Source organism: Limulus polyphemus, unplaced genomic scaffold (assembly GCF_000517525.1).
Source record: "Limulus polyphemus unplaced genomic scaffold, Limulus_polyphemus-2.1.2 Scaffold2467, whole genome shotgun sequence".
Lineage (NCBI taxonomy): Eukaryota > Metazoa > Arthropoda > Merostomata > Xiphosura > Limulidae > Limulus > Limulus polyphemus.
Window position 1 is genome coordinate 154,257 of NW_013668077.1, and position 11,571 is coordinate 165,827.

Consider the following 11,571-nt stretch of genomic DNA (forward strand, 5'->3'; position numbering starts at 1 on the left):
AACTGGGTAATATTTTTATAACTAGACAGTATTTTTATAGCTGAGCAATAAATAAAATGATTGAAATTTCCAGAAAAATGATATGTTTCAGATTTAACCAATAAAAACTACAAACAAAAAGGAATTAAGTTCCAGATTTAACCAATAAAAATTACAAAAAAAGAGTAAATTTCAAATACAAAACAATCAAAAGACAAACTTAAAAAATTATTTGTTTTTCTTTAGTGAAAATCTCATGAGTGTTGCAACAGAAAAGCAAGGCACCTTCATTATAACTGCATCTATAAAGAAATACTTCAATAAAATCTACTCTGTGATGTAATACTGTGATGATAGCTCATTTTTCAACTAAAATTTCAATAAAATCCTTTTTCTCATGGATGGTGAACATTATTGAATGTCAAGTATGAGTACATTGTTGTAGAACTGTCAGACAATTCCAGAAAAGGCCACATGCCCAATAGCCTTCCGCAGGAACTAGCAGTTATACCTGCCCGGAGGGTGGATATTTCTGCTAGTTTTATTAAATTCATTTCCAAATTAAGTCAATCTTCTTGAAAAATAAAACTGAATTCAAATATGCTAAAATAACTAAATTTGCTTAATGGGCAAGTATGACACTTTAATTCAAATGACATATATACTATTACTTCATTTAAGTTGAAGTGTTTTTAATCTGTCTTCTAATATGATTAATCAAGGAGGCAGTCTAAAGTAAAGTCCTTGGTATTACCTTCATAGGAATGCCTGTCACAGTAGTGGATGCTAGGTTAAAATGTCTCTGAACAAGGTAACACAGGGTGGCTGCAAGGAAGCGTCCAGCTTTCGACATATAAACTTCAGTGGTCAGTACTGGAGAGAGCTGAAGAAGAACGCATTATTAGTAGTAAAACTTATAAAAAATGCTAGATAACAATAATCAAAAAGGAAAAGAAAATTAAGAGGAAGCTGGAAAGGAAGAAAAATAAACCATTTAAACATATGTATAAAAGAAAGATCTGGTAAAATGAATGTGATACTACTATATACAGACTGAAAAGTTTTGACTAGCCACACTAGTACCTAGTTGCTTCTATTTAACTTAATGTTTTTCTGTTTATATTAAGTTGCAGCTGATTATTTACTCAGTGCAAAAAAAGTGCAAAGTCCAGTTTTCTGTTTAGGCCACTAGGAGGAGTAAGTGTATGTAAATGTTGGTGAAACATCAGATTTTATTTTTGTATATTATTAAGCTCCCCGAAAACTTTCATAAACACCCATCTTTAATTCAACAGTTATATATACTCTACACTGAAACATGCTAAAATAATTCAACAATGTAAAAAAAAGCACTTTGAATCAAATGAAATTAATTAAAAATATTACTAATCAATGTTATGAAGTTTACTGAGATGTAATTAGATGAAACAGTAAAATGATTTTAATACAACATACCTCCGGATATATTTTTTATTTTATAATATTATATAACTTTATTATGAGAATTATTTTGCATTGTTATCTTAGTATATAGATTTAGAACTAACATAAATCTTCTATGCTGGCCTAAAATCTTGATATATCATTGGGATTTCGTCCAAAAATACCTCTAACAGCACGATTACCCAACTGATAAATGAACGTATTCTAATCATTATAAGCACAAATGGTATATCAAATAAGCTATATTTAATACTGGGTTAATATTTAGCTCTTAACACGTAGGTAACTTGATTTGATGAGAAGTTGATAATAATGACGCTAGAGACATGAGTAAGTACTGTTGAAAAGATATTAGAAGCTAAAAAAATAATGGCCAATAATTTAAAAATACAATAATAAATTCTCTGAAAGTTGGATTCTGAAAAACTATAGTATAAAAATAATCAAATTTTTTTAAAGCAAGAAGCTATAATGTAGACTTAAATCAAGAAATAAAGCCACAAAATGAATTTTCCTGTCCATATTATATAATACAAGTAAAACATTTGGCTCATATTGTAAATCAGTTAGTGGCAGGTAATATCAACCTCTTCTTGTGTACGTTAATTTCTATTTATTCATCAAATACATTATACATATAGGTATTCCAAAATGGAAAAAAAAAGTCTTACCTCTCTCCTCTGTATTGGATGAATTGTTGATTCTTCAGAGGTAGGAATTGGAAAGGTGAGGATAAGGGTAAATTCACACTGATGAACTGGCATTAAACTAGAAGAATATCAAAAACAGATATAAATAAATCAATGAAGTCTATTATGTACTGATATATATTATCAAATCACTCGTATGAAAAAAATATTTTTCCTAAGAAAATAATTAAAATTCTTGAATTCTTGAAAAAATAAATAATGAAAGACCTTGTAGCTTCATGCATCGTATTTCACCAATTTTCAGATCAAAATTTGTGTCAGTTTTTATTAATTATGATTATACTGTACGGCATAAAAGCTGCATATAATACCATGAAGATGATTAACATAAATTACATAATATTCTCATTATTACAACTCAGAAAAACTTAAAGACAATTAATTACTACTAACATTTGTTTGATTTTGTTGTTTCTTCATTAATAAGGCTAAAGTATTAAAAATACCGATTGTATACATTTTGGTTGGTTGTATTTGTTTACAAACACAAATTCTATGAGTAATGAACATACTCTTGTTTTTCCCAGTGGTATCTTATTAGAAACAACAGGCTGCAAACAATTCTGGCATTATTAGCATCTGATAAAAATCCAAACAATGCCCGAAACTTCTAATTTCCCTTATGCCCAGGTGCTTAAAATAGCTTCTTACCGATCAGAAGTATGGAAAAAGTTTACACTTGAGCAACATGCATAGATAGTGTGTTATTTTCACTGACAATCTCTGATCATCACACCATGTCATTACACACAAACTAAATACACTAACAAGATACCACCTATTATGCAGTTATAAGGTCAGAATACTGACCAATCAAAATTTAGCAAATAATGTTTGTGTGCAACATCCAGTGAATAATGTACCACATTGTGACAAGAAGTTCTATACGTACAAACCAACATGCTGGCTTGTTTCTCTAATGTTGCAAAGTAGACAACAATTATTTCTAAGTTTTTCAGGTGCTCTGCTATTCAGACTGCACGTGATACTGTCCTTCCTGCCCAAATACCTGAAGAGATAGATGAAGATGAACCAGAAAAGACACTGTTTTTCACTAAATCCATAAAAATGGAGCAGAAGTAAATAAAGTTTGTGGACAAATCCTAAACCATTCAAGCCCAGAAGTGTCACTGGAGTGAATAGAATATGATACTGAAAAGGACAATGACATAAAATTTATAATTTCCCCTTGTGACGTTCCACTCACATTATCAGCTTAATTTATTTATTTTCTATCATATTTATTTTACTAAACAATGTTTAACTTCAAGTGACTCACATGCGACCTGAGGCTCTTTACAAGTTACCCTCCATTGAACAGTTTACTAAAGAGATAATAATTACAGCTATGATAGGCTAACATGATTAATTAACTCTGTGAAAAAAACCTGTGTCACCGGCTGGGGCCAGGCAATGTTTTTAATAAGAGTACTGAACATGCTCTTGTTTTTTAAGTTGTATTTGTTTAAAAAAGATGTTTTTAAGGATAATGAACATGCTCTTGGTTTTTAAGTTGTATTTGTTTAAAGATGTTTTTAAGAATACTGAACATGCTCTTGTTTTTATGTTGTATTTGTTTAAAAAAGATGTTTTTAAGGGTAATGCACATGCTCTTGTTTTTAAGTTGTATTTGTTTAAAAAAGATGTTTTTAATGGTAATGAACATGCGCTTGTTTTTAAGTTGTATTTGTTTAAAAAAAGATGTTTTTAATGGTAATGAACATGCTCTTGTTTTTTAAGTTGTATTTGTTTAAAAAAAGATGTTTTTAAGGGTAATGAACATGCTCTTGTGTTTTTTCCAGTTGTATTCAGTTAAAAACAAAGATTTAAATACTACAAGAATGTACTTACTCATGTATTCCACTTGTATTTGTTTAAATACAACTTCAGTTTTAAGAATACTAATCATATATATGTACTTTTTATTCTTAGTTAAATTTGTTAAGAATAGTAAGCTTGCACATACCTGTTGTTGTTTTTTTCTAGTCGTATTTTAATTACAGAAAAGCTTTATTTAAGGTGCTAAGGAATCACTGACTTCTCTGATATCTTTACAGTTGTTTTTTTTAACAAAGAAACAAAAAAGATATTACAAGAATCCAAATTTTACTTAGTTGATTGATCTTGTTGTGATTATTTAAAAATGGGGTAAAATGTTTATTAGCATCAAGTTTATACTCACTTGTCTGATCCCGCTGCCAGTTTGTTGTGCTCATTCAGAGCTTCAAGAAAACACTTTTCAAGTGTTCGCACATGGGATTCACTATATAAAATTAAAAAAAATTGGAAATCAAATTTTGGTCTCTAAAGGTAACATAATTTAAAATTTTTTCACAAGATATTAATCTCCATTTGTTTTTCACTTATTCAATAACTTTTGATAAAATAAGGTTAGAAAACCTAGTAAATATATGTATGAGAAGTATTTAGTTTCTTTCCAAAATACAAAAGTTAAAGCTAATTTTGTGAGCTACTACTCATTATCATGGCTGCTTATCATTGTAAAATGTTACTAGTTTACATTTCAAACAAGCCAACAACTTCAGTTAATTGAAAGACACTATTTTTGGTAAAAAAAATACATTACTCACTTTAGAGAGGATTTCAAAATTCCTGTTATATAAGTGTTTTGTTTTATTGTTCAACCTTTATCAGATTACATTGAATTATTTAACTTTTGTACATGAAGAGTATGTACAGAAAAAGCAAATATTTAACACGAAAATTAACCAGGATATCCGAGTTTTAACCCTAGGTCATTTATGTACATTTTCATTTCATAAGCCATAAAATTAAGCATATTTAAAAACACTGTATCATTATAAGTTAAATATACCAAACAACATTTGCATACTAATACTTCAACAGAAATAATAATAATAATATATCTCATAAGTGTAAGCTGTGTTTATGAAACACCTATGCTTCCACTAATGCTATACTGTATTTTTAAGTCTCCCAATTGGATTGACCTTCATCTTTAATTCTTGACCTTCAAAAGTTTATCAGATCTAAAACTATGTATGCGATATCTGTTGTATAAGTTTGTCAAAATCCGTCTATCTAATCTTGTGACATCCTGTTCACAAAATTGAGATAAACAAGGGTTTATTTGTTTGTTTGTTTTGAATTTCGTGCAAACCTACAAGAGGGTTATCTGCACTAGCTGTCCCTAATTTAGCAGTGCAAGACTAGAGGGAAGGCAGCTAGTCATCACCACCCACCGCAAACTCCTGGGCTACTCTTTTACCAACGAATAGTGTGATTGACCGACACATTATAATGCCCCCCATAGCTGAAAGGGTGAGCATGTTTGGTGGAAAATTGTTAACTGGAATAGTCAAGTTAATATTAGAAGATTGTTAACTGGAATAGTCAAGTTAATATTAGAAAACTGTTAACTGGAATAGTCAAGTTAAATATTAGAAAACTGTTAACTGGAATAGTCAAGTTAATATTAGAAGATTGTTAACTGGAATAGTCAAGTTAATATTAGAAAACTGTTAACTGGAATAGTCAAGTTAATATTAGAAGATTGTTAACTGGAATAGTCAAGTTAATATTAGAAGATTGTTAACTGGAATAGTCAAGTTAATATTAGAAAATTGCTAACTGGAATAGTCAAGTTAATATTAGAAAACTGTTAACTGGAACAGTCAAGTTAATATCAGAAGATTGTTAACTGAAATAGTCAAGTTAATATTAGAAGATTGTTAACTGAAATAGTCAAGTTAATATTAGAAAATTGTTAACTGGGACAGTCAAGTTAATATTAGAAAACTGTTAACTGGAACAGTCAAGTTAATATTAGAAGATTGTTAACTGAAATAGTTAAGTTAATATTAGAAAATTGTTAACTGGAATAGTCAAGTTAATATTAGAAAACTGTTAACTGGAATAGTTAAGTTAATATTAGAAAATTGTTAACTGGGACAGTCAAGTTAATATTAGAAAACTGTTAACTGGAACAGTCAAGTTAATATTAGAAAATTGTTAACTGGAACAGTCAAGTTAATATTAGAAAATTGTTAACTGGAATAGTCAAGTTAATATTAGAAGAATAAAAAGAACAAAACATGAAATTTAATGTCACTCCTTTCAGAGATGTATTTGGTTTTTTGATAAGTAGTTATTCTCAAGTTTATTGATTCACTGACCCCTCCCAGCATTTTTACACTTTAATAGTGTTAATTTTTTTTTTTACTTACATGCTTTAATTTATAAAACTAAACCCACCTACCTTTTGACTGAGGAAATACATAACACACGTCCTCGGTTTACTACAGATCCAGCATTTTCTGTGAGAGATGTCCTTTTCTCATGCTGTACCTCACTACACTCGCACAGTGCCTTGATCGCAGCAGTCAAGCCATGCATAATGCTGCACTCATCCTTCTTTCTGGGCTGGCTAGGAACTCCAATATCAGCTAAAGCCTCCAGTAACTGCAAAAAACAGTATGACAGTTTCTGAATTCATATAGATACACTTTCAATGTCTTGTATACGCATATATATACATATCTATACAGCTTTTACTTCATAGAAGCTGTGAATTTTAAGATAGGCCTACAGGAAGGCTCAACTTGGTTCAGCATGATTATAGGCAAGTATTTAAGTTGATTAGGCTAATAATTCTTGTTCACATTGTTTTAAAGAGTAGTATTTCACTCTCTTTCTGAGACTATCAGTTATTATCTAATATAGCCACACAACTTCTGTATATTTATTTTAATATACTAAAATTATGTACTTATTCAATGAAAGGTCCTTCTCTAACGTTCAAGTGATTTCAAAGAACTACTTCTGTGGTAATTATTGAAAACAATTCAATATAATTGTCAATTTTAAGGAACAAGTCTCAATGGTTAAGTCTCACATATAAATAAATATGTACATAGATATATTTTAGTTTGCATATTTTCAAGCTTTGTTGTTTTATTTTTTTCAGGCCTCACTAAACCGAATATATTTAGAATTTTATATTAACTCTTTCCTATTAATAAAAATAATACACCATTTCAACCACATGTATCATTGCAAAAAGAAAGATATTTCGCTACATGTTTTGGCCACATTTCTTTGGGCCATCATCAGGCATAATAAAAATAGACAAGTGTGTTTGATGTTATGCACAAAGCTACACAAATGAGTTATTTGTATTCTACCCACCACAGATATCAAAACCCAGTTTTTAGCTTTATATGCCTTCAGACTTACCACTGGGAGGTGAAAATAGATGAAACAGCAGTATATATATATATATAAATAAATACATTCCAATAACAAATGGTGCATGTCAATTTTAAATAAACATTCTATTTACATGAAGCACCACCAATATATTCATGTATAATACACTGAACTGAATGCAAGACAACCTGAAAATACTTAAACACAGAAGGTTTTCTCTAAATAAAGATGAAGGTCCAGCATTTTCAGTACTCCAGCTGTATATGGATTAACATTGTATATACATATATAAGCTATATTTTTATATATTGCTTATATTTATGTTAAATATTTGCCTTGTGTATAATGTATGTGTGTACACATACATATTGTTGTTGTTTCATTTAAGTAAGAACATTAATTTAAAACTAACATGTACCATGTGTTATTGAAAAGTTGTTTTTATACCATTTTCTGCCTATTTTCATCCTGCCTGACAATGGCCCAAAAATATGGGGCAAAGTATGTAGCAGAATATATTTGTTTTTGAAATAATAACTAATTTTATTTAAATGGTGTATTACGTTTATTAATTATATGTAGCAGAATATCTTTGTTTTTGAAATAATAACTAATTTTTATTTAAATGGCGTATTACGTTTATTAATTAAATACCACATAATATGTGAGTAAATCACCTTAACTTTTACGTGTTTGCAAAAATATTATACCAAAAGGTTATGAAACTGGTTCCAACATACAGCCAGTTAATTACTATTTCACAACAGTCACTGTGTTCAGAAAGTTGTAAAAATATCTTTTCTTTAAATTGTTTTTTTTAATTGGTGATGGACAAGTCTCGTCAATGATAATCCATGTTGGTCGTAACTTATGAATTGACAAAAGAACATTTTTGTAAAATCTAATATTAAAGTTAAAACTTGACAATTTTTTTAATCTAATATTTTCAGTTAATCTAAACCATACACTCAATAGTAAGTTCATTTTAGCACTGATATCAGTGTAGTTAATATATAACAGTAGTGACAACACTCAAACCCAGATGTAAAAATAAAAATGACAATGGGAATAGCTCTTTTAATACAATGGCATTCATACCCATTTCTGTAAAATGTTAAGTATATAGAAAACATAGCTTGATATCCACATGGTTTAAAATAGGTCTATAAGAGAAAAAAAAAAAAAGGAAACACAAAGTTACTTCATTACTTTTAGTTAACCATTTATATGAAATGTAAAACTGTAAAAAATCAAACCTACTCCACAATTTGATAAAATGTGTTTATGAACACTCTTACAAGACACCTATCATTTAAAACAAATAACATAAATTAGTGGTTGATATTCTTTAAAAACATACTGAAATAAAATAGATTTAAAGAATAACACACTTCATACAACACATAAAATGCAAATTATCAGATTTTATTAACCTTTAGATCGGGTTAATGCTTTCTCTACAAGAAAGCTTGTAATTGACAAATATTTCAAGTCACTACTTAGTAAAATATCACTAATTCAAATATATTTAACTGAAAGATTGGAAAACATGTTTGAAATTATGTATTCTTCAAGTTATGATTGCTTTCAGCAAAATCATCAGGATACAGAAAACCATATTACACATATTTGGAGTAAAACTATACTTGCATGACTCCCCATGGCTGGGTTACTAAATTCTACCTTTTCTTTAGTTTTTAATAAAAAAATTGGTAGAAAGAAACACAACAGAACAAGATGATCACATTAATTACGAGCCTGTTAAGAAAACATTGGAAAGTTTAAAAAATGCTAGGCTCCAGGACCAGGGGTTTTGAAAGATATGTGAACTTCTTACTTGCTACTACTTTTTTTTTATATGTCTCTTAACAGTGGGCAGCTGCCAGATGACTAGAAGCTGACAATTGTTATTCTTCTTTTCATTGGAAGTGATACAAATTGTCTGAATAAATATAGGCCATTACTTTTACACTAGTTATGGGAAAGTCTTTGAAAATCTGATAAAAAATGTTTTGCAAAGTCATTTAACAAAGTTTAAAATTTTGTTTGATACTCAACATGGTTTCACTAAGTGGAAATCTTGCATTATTAATCTTTTGACATTCTTTGAAAAGGTTACTGCTTATGTAGATTTGTTGTACCTGGATTTTCAGAAAGCATTTGAGAAGGTGCCACATAAAAGGCTTGTTAACAAAATTATTGGTGTGGATGATACGTTGGTTTGAAAAGTGGCTAGATGGAAGAATGCAGATGGTTGTTATAAATAGTATTTAATCAAACTGAATTGATGTCACAAGTGGGGTACCACAGGGCTCAGTATTAGGACCTTTGTTATTTTTGATTTACATCAATGACATAGATGAAGGAATGGTCAATAAATGTCTTACACTTGCTGTTGATATTAAGGTTTTAGATATTTCTAGCTATGAGGAGAATGCTTCTGCTTTTCAAAAGGATTTAGATCGTTTAGTAAGTTGGCCAAATAAATTGCAGATGGCTTTTAAATATAATAATTGGAAAATAATGCATGTGGATTACACAATTTCAGTTATAAGCTTAATTCTGATGGGAATAACCTTAACAGTGTTATGTAACAAAAGGATCTTGGTGATTTAGTTGATCAGTTTCTTAAGTCATCCAAGCAGTGTGCTGTTGCTAGTGGTTGGCCAAAAAGGATTTTAGGTTGCAATTACAGAAATATTGAATATAAGTGGTTATACTTTCAGTACATAGGACACTGATTACATCTAATTTGGAGTATCATGTTGTCTTGGGCTCCTTTCCTAAAAGAAAACGTTGAAGTATTGGAAAGGGTTCAAAAGAGGGCTCAAAGGATGAAAATGTTTTCATACAAAGATAGATACGATCTCTGAAATTGTTTTCTCTTGAAAGAAGAAGAGTTAGAGGGGATATGACTGAGGTGTTTAGGATTGTTTAGAGACCTAATAATGTTGATGCATCATCTTTTATTCAACTAAATGGTAAGAATGGTTGGACAAGGGGACACAAATATAAATTTGAGCAAAGTAGATACGAGTCATCTTCAGCTAAGACAATTATATTTTTGTAAAGAGTGGTTGGCCTTTGGAATGGGTTGCCTTCAGATGTGGCAGCTGCATTAAATTTAAGGGATTTTAATCAAAAGCTTGATAAATAAATGATAAGAGTTGGCTTTGAAAGTGTTTATACTATTATTTCTTTTTTTTCAAGTTTAGTCAATGAGACAACCGTGATGCCTCTTATTGTGCTTAAGTTTAATTTAGCAAAGAACTAGAGTATTGCCAAAGAATATTCAAAATATGTTCACACACACATATACAAAAGAATATGAGATACTTTTTTGTGAATCTTATGGACTCAACCTTTCTTACTGCAAAAATACATTAACATTGTAACAACTACAAACATATGAAAAAATTCATACATAACCAAGATTCTGTCCTTGCTGGGACCACGTGTTGAGGCAGTGAGCTTCAGTATCACTCACTACAAACCGAATCTATAAATCAAAAGAGAGATATTTTAAATACACAAGAAACAATCACTAACTTGTTTTACAAATTGCATATCTTTTTTTATACCAAACATTACAAATCAACAATGTAACCTTCAATATGAATTTTATTTGCCATTTGGAAAAAGACTGGCCAAGCTCCAGTTAAGACTGTTTTTCTGACAGGGTGAATGGCTTATGGAATGAGTTGACATCAGCATTTGTAGAGGGGAAAAAAAAAAATCATAGCGGAAATTTAGTTTGCTCTTCGCAAATGGGGTGCTCGGGAACAGTAGTTCCCCTTCAACCCTGCATGTGAGAATGTTTTGCTGCAGTGATCATAATTGTGACTGTAACATTAACAGGAATATTTAAAAGAATTTTTGAGACAGAAGCTATGAAGAAGATTGGCAGAGGTAAGATGTAGTTCGTCTTGTCCAATGGTGGTGGTGGAGACGATGAGGTGATGAAGTCGACAAGGCAAGACAGAGAGATCCAGAAATGCACACAGTCTATTTGTTTAGATCTTGTGGGTTTAAGTATTAATTTGTATTTTAAGTAAACTTTATTCAGATGGATTTTAAGATTTTTTTTTTTTGATTGAAATTACATTGAATTGAATTTAAGGCCCATTTCGAGGGGGTGCGGACTATAAGGTCCAAAGCCCTTTTGATGAGGAATTCAAGAGAGGAATCAATTATTTACAAAAAACAAAGGTCGGGTGTGAATTTTTACTTTTCTCGGAGTGGGTGTGCA

The 11,571-nt window shown here is 30.1% G+C and overlaps 1 protein-coding gene across 2 annotated transcripts in view; it reads right to left on the bottom strand.

The window, feature by feature from the left end:
- Positions 1–11,571, bottom strand: part of LOC106467040 (integrator complex subunit 13-like) — a 44,255-nt gene that overhangs the window by 28,909 nt on the left and 3,775 nt on the right. For both annotated transcript variants that reach the window (XM_013927350.2, XM_022395145.1), the window contains exons 3-7: positions 10,747–10,821; positions 6,373–6,575; positions 4,315–4,395; positions 2,094–2,190; positions 734–862 (exon numbers count right to left, since the gene is read on the bottom strand). In XM_013927350.2, coding sequence (XP_013782804.1) covers positions 734–862; positions 2,094–2,190; positions 4,315–4,395; positions 6,373–6,575; positions 10,747–10,821 — 585 coding nt within the window. The remainder of the gene's footprint in view (positions 1–733; positions 863–2,093; positions 2,191–4,314; positions 4,396–6,372; positions 6,576–10,746; positions 10,822–11,571) is intronic.